The sequence below is a fragment of the Crocuta crocuta genome, unplaced genomic scaffold (assembly GCF_008692635.1).
Source record: "Crocuta crocuta isolate KB4526 unplaced genomic scaffold, BGI_CrCroc_1.0 scaffold30, whole genome shotgun sequence".
Classification (NCBI taxonomy): Eukaryota; Metazoa; Chordata; class Mammalia; order Carnivora; family Hyaenidae; genus Crocuta; species Crocuta crocuta.
Window position 1 is genome coordinate 12,522,829 of NW_027528345.1, and position 11,080 is coordinate 12,533,908.

An 11,080-nucleotide genomic window follows, 5' to 3' on the forward strand; every position below is an offset into this window, starting at 1 on the left:
GGGTCCTCCTGACTATCTCCTGCAGGAAGCTCCCCTCAGCCTTCAGCCTCTTGATCTGCTGCTCTAGAAAACAGACTCAAAATCTAGGATAAACTTGCCCACCTGGGAGACCCCTGTGAGCCCTTGGGCACAAAGGGATGTGGGAGAGTTCTTTACTTCTCCAAATCTGAGTGAGAAACCAACAGCATCTAGAGAAGCAGCCTCGATTCCCCGCATTTGAGAATCTAGAATTCTTCTAAGCCTCTCAGCTGGAAAGTTCCTTCCGTTATCCCACCTCAGTTCTTACTGCTGCAAAGGTAGTAGAGGTAGCAGGTGTATGTGGATCCTTTGCTGAGGAACTTATGGTGTCTCTACCCAGTTCTTAAAACACACACACACACACACACACACACACACACACACAAACTTCAGCTTGTTGACCGGTGAAGCAAACTTGCTGCTGAGTCTTGATCTGCACATCCTCCTCTACCCACATGGTGGTGTTAACTTCTAAGTTGAGAGAGGAGAGAGGCTATAGCTGATGGCCACCTCCTGGATGGCAAGGGCTTGAGCCTGGCCCCGGTGGCCTTGGCCTAAGCCTCAACCACTACTCTGAAGTTCTGTCTGCCAGCCAACCCAGCCCATTCATCCCTTTCTCCAATCCCTCTACCTCCAATTTTGTAAGCTCCTCAGGCCCCCAAGGACTTCCTGACAGGTTTGCCAGCTCATGCTGGTCACTGGGGGGGTCTGTCTGTCTTCCTTACGCCTCTCCTCACCCTAAGGTAGACAGACATATGGGCAGGTGCCAACTGTATAGTCAATGATGTTTGTAGCCTACCCTGACTCCCAACTCACTTCACCCAAGTCCAGCCTCAGGCTTCAAGAACTTGTTCCCTATTTGAACATCCAACAAGCTCCAAGTGTGGGGTCCCCATCAGCTCCACCTTCCCTGAGTGACCCCTCCCCCATAAGGCCAGGCCTCTGAGCAACAAGGAAAGGGTTGAACAAACACAGACACCTGCCTGGCAACCCCCTACCTTCCCTCTAGGAAAGAACCAGTTCTCAGATGAAGGCCAGGGTCTCTGTCAGGAGTAGGACCACATCCGTCAGTAGACACAGGTAATTCTTTTGTTGAAAGCCACGAACCATGCTGCACACACCCGTTTCCTGTGTTCCTCCTTACTTCTCTCCCTTTTTTCCCTCCTTCCTCCCAAAGTTAGCCCACGCTTCATTTCCCTGCAGCTCCAACACTGCCCAGCCCCTGGGCCAAGTGTGCTCTGAGAGCTCCTTTTCCTGCTCTCTGGAGAAAATCAACATAGAAATGTGGGCCATGCAGGCAATAAGCAAGGTGTACCGTATATGTCTGTGTGTGCCTGTGTGGGACCTGCTCGGGTGAATACTGAACGGAGTACGTGTACACATCTTGACTACTCAGAGACCAAGCCATGAGACTGTGCTGTTTATTGAGAATGCAATAGGAGGGTCTCTAAGGAAGAAAGGAGATGCAGAGGGGTCTCCTCTTCTCTGCTTCTGGACACAGGAGAGTGAAGAGAGACCCTGAGTTGTACCGGGTCCCACTCAGAGTGAGCCATGAGATGGAGCCAAGGTGGGGTGGGGACTGGCTTTTCTTGGTTGTTGTCCTTCAGTCCTCCTGGCCTTGAACACAGAACCAACCACTAACATAGGCAGGAGCTGGGACAGAGGCCCCAGGGAGCCCCTCCAGCAGGAGGGGGCCTCGGTGTGAGCCTCAGAGAGCCAGACAGAGTAGTTAGCAACTGAGCTGGAGTCTGTGTAGAGGGCAGAAGGCTGGGAGCCTGGAGCTGAGCTGATGGCATGGTTGGGGGACCTCAGCCAAGAAAGTGAATGCCAGGCATATGCCAGAAAGAATTTCCCCAGGTGTAGTCATCCACACCTGTCCAGGCTCAGGAAGACATAGGCTGGGAGAAGCAGGGTGGCCAAGGCCAGCGCTGGAGGTATGGGAGCAGGGCTGGGTAGAGATGGGGCTGACAGTGGGCTAGGGAAGAGCGCGTGTGGGAGACAGCCGAGGACACACTGGTGGCAGGAGGCCTTGGACAGCCCTCTCTACCTGCTGGCTTTCTTGGAGGACGTACTCTGGCTGGAGCCCTTCCCCAGGGTATCCTTGTAGTCGCTGGTGCTGCCCCGGCTCCTGCCCTCCCCACCGCGGACGCTGCACACGCCTGAGATGCAGCTGGTGCTGTTGGCCACGTAGCCGCCACTGACAGAGCTGGGCCGGAGACCATAGCCGCTGCTGCCGCTGGTGCTGCTGATGATGGCTGCAGAGGGAGAGCGGGGTCAGCTTGCCTCAAGGGGCAGGACCAGAGGAAGCTACCCTTCTCTGGGACAGAGGGGGCTCTTGGGACAATGGGTTAGCCACTTCACGTGGCTGTAACCCCCAACCCAGGGAAAATATCCCAAAGACAGCTTCCCCCATGTCCTGCCCTTGCCTTGCACAGCTTAGACAGGCTAATTCTTAATTTCCGGAGGCCCATCCCTTTGGCCCAGGTACCAGTGCACCCACCTATGTTCTAGATATACCCTTCCCCCTTCTATTAGCCTTTTTACTAAACTTCCTAGCGTCCAACCTCTCTCTCTTGCTAGCTGTCCTTCAGATGACATTTTTTGGAGGCTCTGGTTTAATTCTTAGTCCTACTGAAATCCAGAGATCCAATACTGTCAGTTTAGCCTTGGAGGTCCTGTTTCCCTGATCTCCTGAGCTCCCTCTAATTTCTCAGTCCATGGCTGGTCACAACTTGCAGCTCATCCTTTGTTTCCCCTTCCCCGTAGCCATAGCCTTCCTAACTGCCATCTCCTGGGAATGAGGAGATAGAGAGATAAGGAGGAAGCAGTCCTGGGCTGGGAGCCAGGAGACCTGATTGCTGGCCATGCCTCTGCCATCTGGCTGTGTAATCTCAAAGTTTTTTGCTCTCTGGTCCTTAGTTTGTTCGTGTATACACACAGAGTGGGACTAAGGCCCTCTCTAGTCTGCAGATTCTACAGTTTTAGGTCCAAGAATACAAGTACTTACAGATGCTGACAGGGGAGGGAAATTCTCCTGACATCCTGTTGGGGAGAGAAATAAAATAAGAGCAAGCAGCCACCCAATCCACAATCTATTGACCTCAAGGTTAGCATCCCCATCAGCCTGAATTGGGTTTCTGAACCCAATGGACACCTGTGGAAATTCCAGGGCTTCTTTGGCACAAGTAGAGCTTGGAAAGCTCTGGGTGCTGTCCCTGAATCTTTGGGGTAACCGGGCAATGACCTAAGTCAAACCATAGTCGGCACAAAGTGCACATGTGGGGTGTCATGCACACTTCCCAAGGTCAGGCACTGAGTCTTTCCTGTCTGCTGAGAACAGTGGGAAAACTGGAATGGCTGCCCTGGGACATCTCTGACAAGTTCATCTTGTACCTGGACAGATAAGGAAGATGAAACAAGAAGGCCTAACATAGTGATGGGTTTGGGTTTGGGCAGGGGGGTTGGTTTGGGAGACTGGGTAGTGTGCCTTAGTACATTCAGGGAAATTGTAAGGATGGAATGAGCTCATCCCCAAAACACTGGTGTGAAGTGAGTGCTCACGCCAGGGCAGGTATTATTAATCACTGTTCTTATTCCCATCATTGCCACCCTTTCAGTACTAAGAATGCGTCTTTTCTGGATGAGGGTGTGCTAAGCTTTCCCGTTTCATCCTTCTCAACCTCCCAGGGCTCTCCTGTCAGAGCAACCCCCACCTGCACTCCTCGCTCTCCAGCAGCTTGCGGTAGGTGGCGATCTCCATGTCCAGGGCCAGCTTCGTGCTCATGAGCTCCTGGTACTCGCGCAGCATTCGGGCCAGCTCCTCCTTGGCCTGGTGCAGGGCGGCCTCCAGCTCGTCCAGCTTGGCCCGGGCATCCTTCAGGGCGCTGTCGCCCCGCTGCTCGGCATCAGCAATGGCCGTCTCCAGGTTGGAAATCTATACAGGGAATTGGAGAAGTTCAAAAACTGGAAGGGGTGATTAGAGTCATCCACATCCAAATCTCACTAGCGCTTGGAGATTCTTGGGCGGAGATGCCCACTTCCATGCTTCACACCTCCTGCTCCTCTTCTAGGCGAAGGCCCCTGCTGGAGCTGGCTATCTCCACTCGTGTTTAGGCATTGGTGATGAGGAAACATAGTGCATCCTCCCCTCCTGCGATCGCAGCCAATTCAGTACCATGTCAGTTCATTACGAAGACATTTACTTGGCCACCCATACGGCCATACAAAATGAGTAAGAGTAAAATTGACTTTCTGCTCTGGAGTTGTTTAAAGTCTGGGAGAAGAGAGCATTGGAATATGGTGTGGTAGGTACAATGACAGTGGCCACCCAGATGCATAGGACCACAGACAAGGGGTGCAGGGAAGGAGATTCCTCAGAACCAACTATTATTTCCCAAGTGCTTACCATATGCCAGATACTGCACTCAGCCCTGTATATGCATTTTATGTATCTTAGTTCGTGTAGTCATGTACAGAAAGGATAATGAACTTGCCCTACATCACAGAGCCACTAAGTGTTAAAGCCCACAGGGAAGTGGAAAGATCACTGGACTAGGAGTCACCGTTGGTTCTGATCACAGCTCTGCCACTTGCCAGCTTGCAACCCACTTAACCTCTCTGAGCCTCAGTCTCCTCATCTGTAATAATGGGCAACGCTTGCCTCTTAGAGTCTTTGGGACGATTCAATGTGATAAAATGATAGGATCTGCTGCCATTGTTATTATATAAATGCATCTTGTCTCCCCACCTAATGAGACTGCAGTGTATATTCCTGGGAGTGTTTCCAAGCCAACCCTTAATAAATAGCCACAGAAGGCATGCTTAATGGGTGCTGTCTGAGTCCACTTATCAATCATTTAATCTGAAAATGTTTATTAAGATGCTACTATGTGCCAGGAACTGTGCTCGATGCTGGGAAAGCAATGGGGAACAAAGCAGTCAACTCCCTGAGTTCTTCAAGTCTAGTGGAAGATGGGACAGGCTGGTATCAGGCAATTGCTGAAGTGTGATGAGGTAAGAGGAGTACAGGTGCCGGCAGAACACGTGACTGGGAAAGAGGGAACAGGGATGTGGTCCTAGCCCATCCTGGAGAATGAGAGAAGACTTCCTGTGGGAGGGACTTTGAAGCAGAGGTCTCTGGGTTGAGTAGGAGATGAGATGCGCTGGAGATGTCTGCTCTAAGTATTCAAGGCAGTGACCTCATTGGCTCCTTTCCTCTCGTGGGCAGAGATTCGGGAGGCTGATATCCTTGGCCAACTCATCTCCCCTCCAATTTTGCCCTCCTGCCCCAGGCCATTGGCAGCCGGTCCCCTCACCTGCTTCTTCACGTTCTCAATCTCTGAGCGGATTCTCTGGATGAGCCGGGTGAGCTCCGAGATTTCGTTCTTGGTGTTTTTGAGGTCATCCCCATGCCGGCCGGCTGCCAGCTGCAGTTCCTGGAACTGGGGAACCCGAAGTACAGAGCCATGGGTAAGCATGATGTGTATGTCATGGGCATACATGATATCTGGGATTGGTGATGTCATGGGGGAAGGGCGTGTTAGACACTTAACGGGACATGGCCTCTGTGCTGGGAGTGTTCAGGCCCAGCCCTCATGCTTGCTGGAGTTGCCCTCCCTGGTCCTGCCTCAGCCCAGCTCACCTTGGTCTGGTACAGGGCCTCAGCCTCGGCCTTGCTCTTCAAGGCGATCTCCTCATACTGGGCACGGACCTCGTCAATGATGCTGTCCAAGTTCAGGTCCCGGTTGTTGTCCATGGACAGGATGACAGACATATCGCTGATGTGGGACTGGATCTGAGCGATCTCCTACATGGCAAACAGGGCTGGTCTCAGGACTTGACTGTAGGAGGCCAACACTGCCCCTCACCCCCACCCCCAAGCAAGGTTAGCAAATCCAGGAAATGCTAACTTGGAGGCCCTGAACCGAGGCTCTTGTTCCCTGGGCAAAGTGAGTTCCCTCCAGGCCCCAGACAGATTGCTGTCACCATGAAGCCAGGACCTGGACTATTTCGCTCCCACCCAGGGGGTACATAAGGGACTGGGAGCCCCTTACGGCTGAAATGGAAGATGAATGGCTAACCAGGGGACCTCCCTGAAGCAGGGAGCCTCCTGAGTCCCCAGAACAGAGTTTTACCCACTGGCTGCCCTCAGAGAGGTGGGTGGAGAGGCAGACTTACGGCTTCATAGAGGCACTTGAAAAACTTGATCTCCTGATCCATGGAGTCTACCTTGGCCTGGAGTTCCACCTTATTGGCATAAGCGGCATCCACATCCTGAAAGATGCCCCCACCATCCCTCAGTCACTGCCAAGAAAGAAACACCCACCCCGGCCTGGGTGCCCTGCACATGGAAATAGCTGACCTCTTCTCCCTGAGAGGTTCATGGGGAAGGAGAGGAAGGAGCAGAAGGGCCAGCCCTGCCCCATCCTGAGAATGTACTCTCTCAACAGGAATGGGGCTCCCCTCTGAGGAAGGAAGCCCCAGCCAGACAGCTGGAACCCAAGCTGTCTGTCATCCTTCTGACATCTGAGTCAAGCCCTGTGGCCCCCGGGGAGCCCCTGTGTCATCCTCTGCTGTTCTTCACTGTGGACAAGTCCTGTCCACGTGAAACACTTGGGAAGGCCATCATCGTCTCTGCCTTTTCATTCCCTCTCTGGATAGTCCATCTTGGCTTTCCTTGGCCTTTTCCTCATTATTTTGGAATCGCCTCTCTTTCACTGAGAGCAGAGCACACTGGTAGGCTCAGCCTTCCCTGGTCCCAAGCCAGCCCTGGACTCAAGGCCTGCCTTTCCCCCTCACCTTCTTGAGCAGCACGAATTCGTTCTCTGCAGCTGTCCGCCTGTTGATTTCTTCCTCATACCTGCAGGAATGCCAGGGCTCAGCTGGTCAATGCATCTCACTTAGAACCCTCTCACTGAGAATGCTCATCACTCTGAGCAAGAGGCAGTGTGCCCATTTGGGGGACAGATGCTAATGGGCCACAGAGTACTGGGCTGCTGGGGCCACCAGGCAAGGGAGGCTTCCGGGAGGAGGGTACATGGTGATCAAGTTTTGAAAAGGAGATTATTGAAGACCTAGGTACAAAAATGAGGTAGGAACATGTGGAGCAAATGTTCTATGAGAAATCTCATATGGAGCAAGAAGCAAATTTGAATAAAGCCTTACCAATGAAAGGGAGTGTTTCCTTAGTTACTCCTCATAGCCATTCTGGAAGGTGAATGAATATAAGTCCTCATTTACCAGTGAGGACCCAGAAGCTCTGAGTGGCTTACCCAAGGTTTGCCTCACCCAGCCAGACATAATCCTTTGACCACTGTCGAGCTAACAGGATATTTGTCCTAAGTGCCAGATCAGAGGTTGGAGAAGCAAGTTCTAGGGTTTTGTCAGAGTAATTCTGCTCAGTATGACAAGAAACATGGCCCCTCACCTCCAACACCTTTATGCTGGGGTAGATGCCACTCCTACAGAACGAGCTCAGAGGGAAAGGGGACAGTTGTCCAGCTGCAGGGGGATCCCTCCCCACTCACCTCTTCTTGTAGTCCTCCACCACGTCCCGCACACTCCTCAGCTCCGAGTCCAGCCGCACCCTGTCCCCGGACAGCGTCTCCAGCTGCTTCCTCAGGTTGCTGATGTAGCCCTCGAGGATGGGCTCCAGGTTGTTCTTGCAGTTGTTCAGGTCCAGCTGCTGCAGCAGCTCCCACTTGGTCTCCAGCACCTGGTTCTGCTGCTCCAGGAACCGCACCTGGGGCCCAAAGCACAGAAACCATTGAGTCCCCACAGAAATAGTCACACCTGTCATTCACAAGGCCCTGTGCAAAGTGATCTGCTGTATTTTCTCTTTTACTCCTCACAACAGCTACACTAGGTGGTCAAATTATAAATGCCACTTAATGGAAAAGAAGCTGAGCTATAGAGAAGTTTAGCCTCTTTCCAAGGTCCAAAGGTTTGGTAAGTGAGGGAGCCCAGAACCAAATTCCATCATGTGTCCCCATAACTCATGCACCCAGTCACTCAGAATCCACTATGGCCAAACTGGCTCAGAGCAAGTGTGTGCCTAAAAAATACCAGGACAGAGCCAGGTTGGGTCAATCTTTGGAAAGGTTGACTCTGCTGAAGAAGGAAGTTTGCGCTTCATTTTATATCATGTCAAGTTCAAGGAGGCTCAATGGGCTTTTGGGTCATCTAAATGTCCCCAGCTCCTTCATTGCCCATGGCGTCTTCCCTCAGCCCTAGTTCTGCCTCTCAGAACCATCTTCCACAGGACCAGCATGGCACGTGGGGCAAGATAGATGGACAGTGATCCCCATGCCACCATGGTCACAGTGGGCCAGGAAACTGACCAGAGGGAGTGGATCTACTTACTTCTCGCTTGTGTGGTTTGGGGCCGTACAATTTTTTAAATGTGACTTAATCCACATGAGCACAGCCAGTGTCTAAATAAAGTTGTGTTCCCTATCGTCATAATCATGGGACCTCAGAAAATTGTCTGGGATTCAGTGTTAAGGTGGGATCAGTCACCAAACTGCTTGCCCCCAGCAGATCATGAGCCTTGCTTTGGTTTAACCAATCTGACTCTTTCATGTAAATTCTTAAGACTAAACACTGACCACAGAGTAAACCCTACACTCAGGATGCCACAATTCACATCTGAACTACATACTGGATAATCGGGACCACTGATAAGATGGATGCATATTTTCTGGGTACCTGGGGTTATGAGACTGTTGTCCTCTGGACATGGAAGTTATTTAGAAACTGTCCAGGCCTGTGAACTGGCTTCTCCCTCACTCTGGACAAACCACCTTTGTTCAGAGGTGACTGTCCTCATGAAGAAGGTGACTCTTCTTCTTTTCATGTCTCCAGACTTTGCCCCTTAATGGGGTTTGACCAGCCCTGCCAAAGGTCAGGCTATTCCCATGTGACCCCCAAACCCCAAACCTCAGAGCCCTTTGATCTTCCAAATGTGAAATGGTTTGGAGGAATAAGGAGCCACAGAGATAGTGCTGGCCCCTGAGGTGAGCAAAGGATCCTCTGAGCAGACATCTAGAGCTGGGGGACAGGGATAGGCTCTGATGGCCACTGACCACTTCAACCATAGGCTTTCTCCTGGGCTGACCCATCCTTGGTGTCTAACTGCCATGTAGGCAATATAGCCCCTCATCCCCAGTACTGAGTCTCACCTTCCTTCTCTCCCATCCCCACCCCAGATGCCAAACCCTGGCATGGCATTTATCATCATGCTTTTGCTGACTCATAGAATGGGAGCACTAATTGCTCATCTACCAAAAGTCGAGGCCTATCTGGACTGGATGACGCCTTGAGGCCTCTTCCAGACCTGTAGTTCCTGCCTTTCTCAACACCCCTCTCCGGTCTCTCTGAAGATAAAAATGATCGTAACAATAACCATCATTTGGGAGTACGTGTGTGGCACTGTGCCAAGATCTTCACATGCATTTTCTTTTATAAACTTGACAATAAACCCCAAGAGGTAGGCCATCATAGAGATGAGGAAACAGGCACTGATAAATAACTCTCTACATGGCTGGCTCTGTGACTGGCTTAGCCAAGACACAGCTGGACAGTGATAGGGCTGGAGTGGAAGTCAGGTCTGACCTCAAAGCAGTGTGGAGACGTCTTTTCCACTGCTTTCTTCTGCCTCTCAAGAGAGTCCTCAGCCAACTTAAAAAAAATGCCCATGGTCAAACCACCCAGGAATGGCCACACTCTGATGCTCCTGATCCATTGGTCAAATGACTAGTGGAGGAGACCTACTTGCAATGGATGGGGAGAAGACAAGCTTTCCTGGCTACTCTGGGGAAGATTGCCTCTCTTTTGATTGGAAGATTGCCAATCAAAAGATTGCCTTTCCCCCTGCATGGACCCCAGGCTTAGCAATGACACCAAGCTGACCCTCGAGTAAGAAGTGGGCATCTTCCCTTTGGAGCTCCTGCCAGTACCCCCATAAGCCTCTGCCAGTAGAGACAGACCTACCTCTGTCTTCTCTTAGGAAATATTATGCAGGGAATCTTAAATAAGTCACCCTGGTTAAAGAAACACCTACTTTGTGCCTCCTCTTAGCTAACCTGAATCCCTTCTCTGTAACAAAAACTCATGTTCAGAGTAGAGAGAGAAGAGAAGAGAAGAGAAGAGAAGAGAAGAGAAGAGAAGAGAAGAGAAGAGAAGAGAGGAAAGGAGAAGGTAGACCCACCTTGTCAATGAAGGAGGCAAACTTGTTGTTCAGAGCCTTGATCTGCTCCCGCTCTTGGGCACGCACTTTCTGGATCTCAGGGTCCAGCTCCACGTTGAGGGGGGCCAGGAGACTCTCATTGACAGTGACCTGATGGATGCCTCCAGGTGGGCACACAGTTGGACACACGGGCCCCAGGGCCACACTGCCAAACATGCTGCCAGCAAAGCCACTGGCCCGGCCCCGGCCAAATGCATAACCTCCACTCTTCCCGCTGCCGCTGGCCATGTTGAGGGAGATGTTCCGGATGCCCCCCAGGCTGTAGAGGCTCCGGCTTCCGAAGCCTCCGCTGAGCCCTTTGCCCCCTGCCCGGTAGGAGGATGAGCTGCCCCCTGAGAGCACTGCCGAGCAGCCGCTGAAGCCCCCCTTGCTGGCGGCTCCCGACTTGCAGGTGAACTGGCGGTTCATGCTGCTGGTGGAGATGGAGGTCAGATGCAGGAGGGGTGAAGGCCAAATCCCACACGGGCTCTGCAGGTTGCAGTGAGGACTGGCAGGCACCCTTCCTTATATGTGCTTGGCACTGGGGTTCGTGGATGGGCAGTCAAGAGCTTAATTCATGGGTTTGGCTTGCCTGGGAGCAAGAAGTCATTTTCTCTATGCTGAGCTAGAGATCAAGCCCTCCCCACCTCTGAAACAACACGAAACCATCAAATTGCTGGGCTTGCAAGCCTTGCTCATGTAATTTGGGTTTTATCTCATTAACCTGCTGTTATAGGGTAATTTGCCCCAGGCCCCAGCCTCTCCAGGGGGGTGTCACTGGCACTTCACCATCCTGACTAATCTTCTCTGCGTCGTGGGCTTCCTCCTGAGGCCTCA

The 11,080-nt window shown here is 52.1% G+C and overlaps 1 protein-coding gene across 2 annotated transcripts; it reads right to left on the bottom strand.

Annotated features, from left to right (window-relative positions):
• Positions 1 to 2,061: 2,061 nt before the first annotated feature.
• Positions 2,062 to 10,672, bottom strand: KRT71 (keratin 71). 2 transcript variants are annotated; one of them, XM_077753605.1, is made up of 10 exons: positions 10,226 to 10,672; positions 7,545 to 7,759; positions 6,817 to 6,877; positions 6,196 to 6,291; positions 5,660 to 5,824; positions 5,334 to 5,459; positions 3,732 to 3,952; positions 3,026 to 3,060; positions 2,217 to 2,273; positions 2,062 to 2,177 (listed from the first exon to the last, which is right to left on the bottom strand). In XM_077753605.1, the coding sequence occupies exons 1-10, from the start codon at positions 10,670 to 10,672 to the stop codon at positions 2,062 to 2,064; spliced, it is 1,539 nt and encodes a 512-aa protein (XP_077609731.1). The 2 variants fall into 2 exon arrangements, with proteins under 2 accessions (XP_077609731.1, XP_077609730.1); XM_077753604.1 differs by having other exon boundaries at positions 2,062 to 2,273.
• Positions 10,673 to 11,080: the final 408 nt, after the last annotated feature.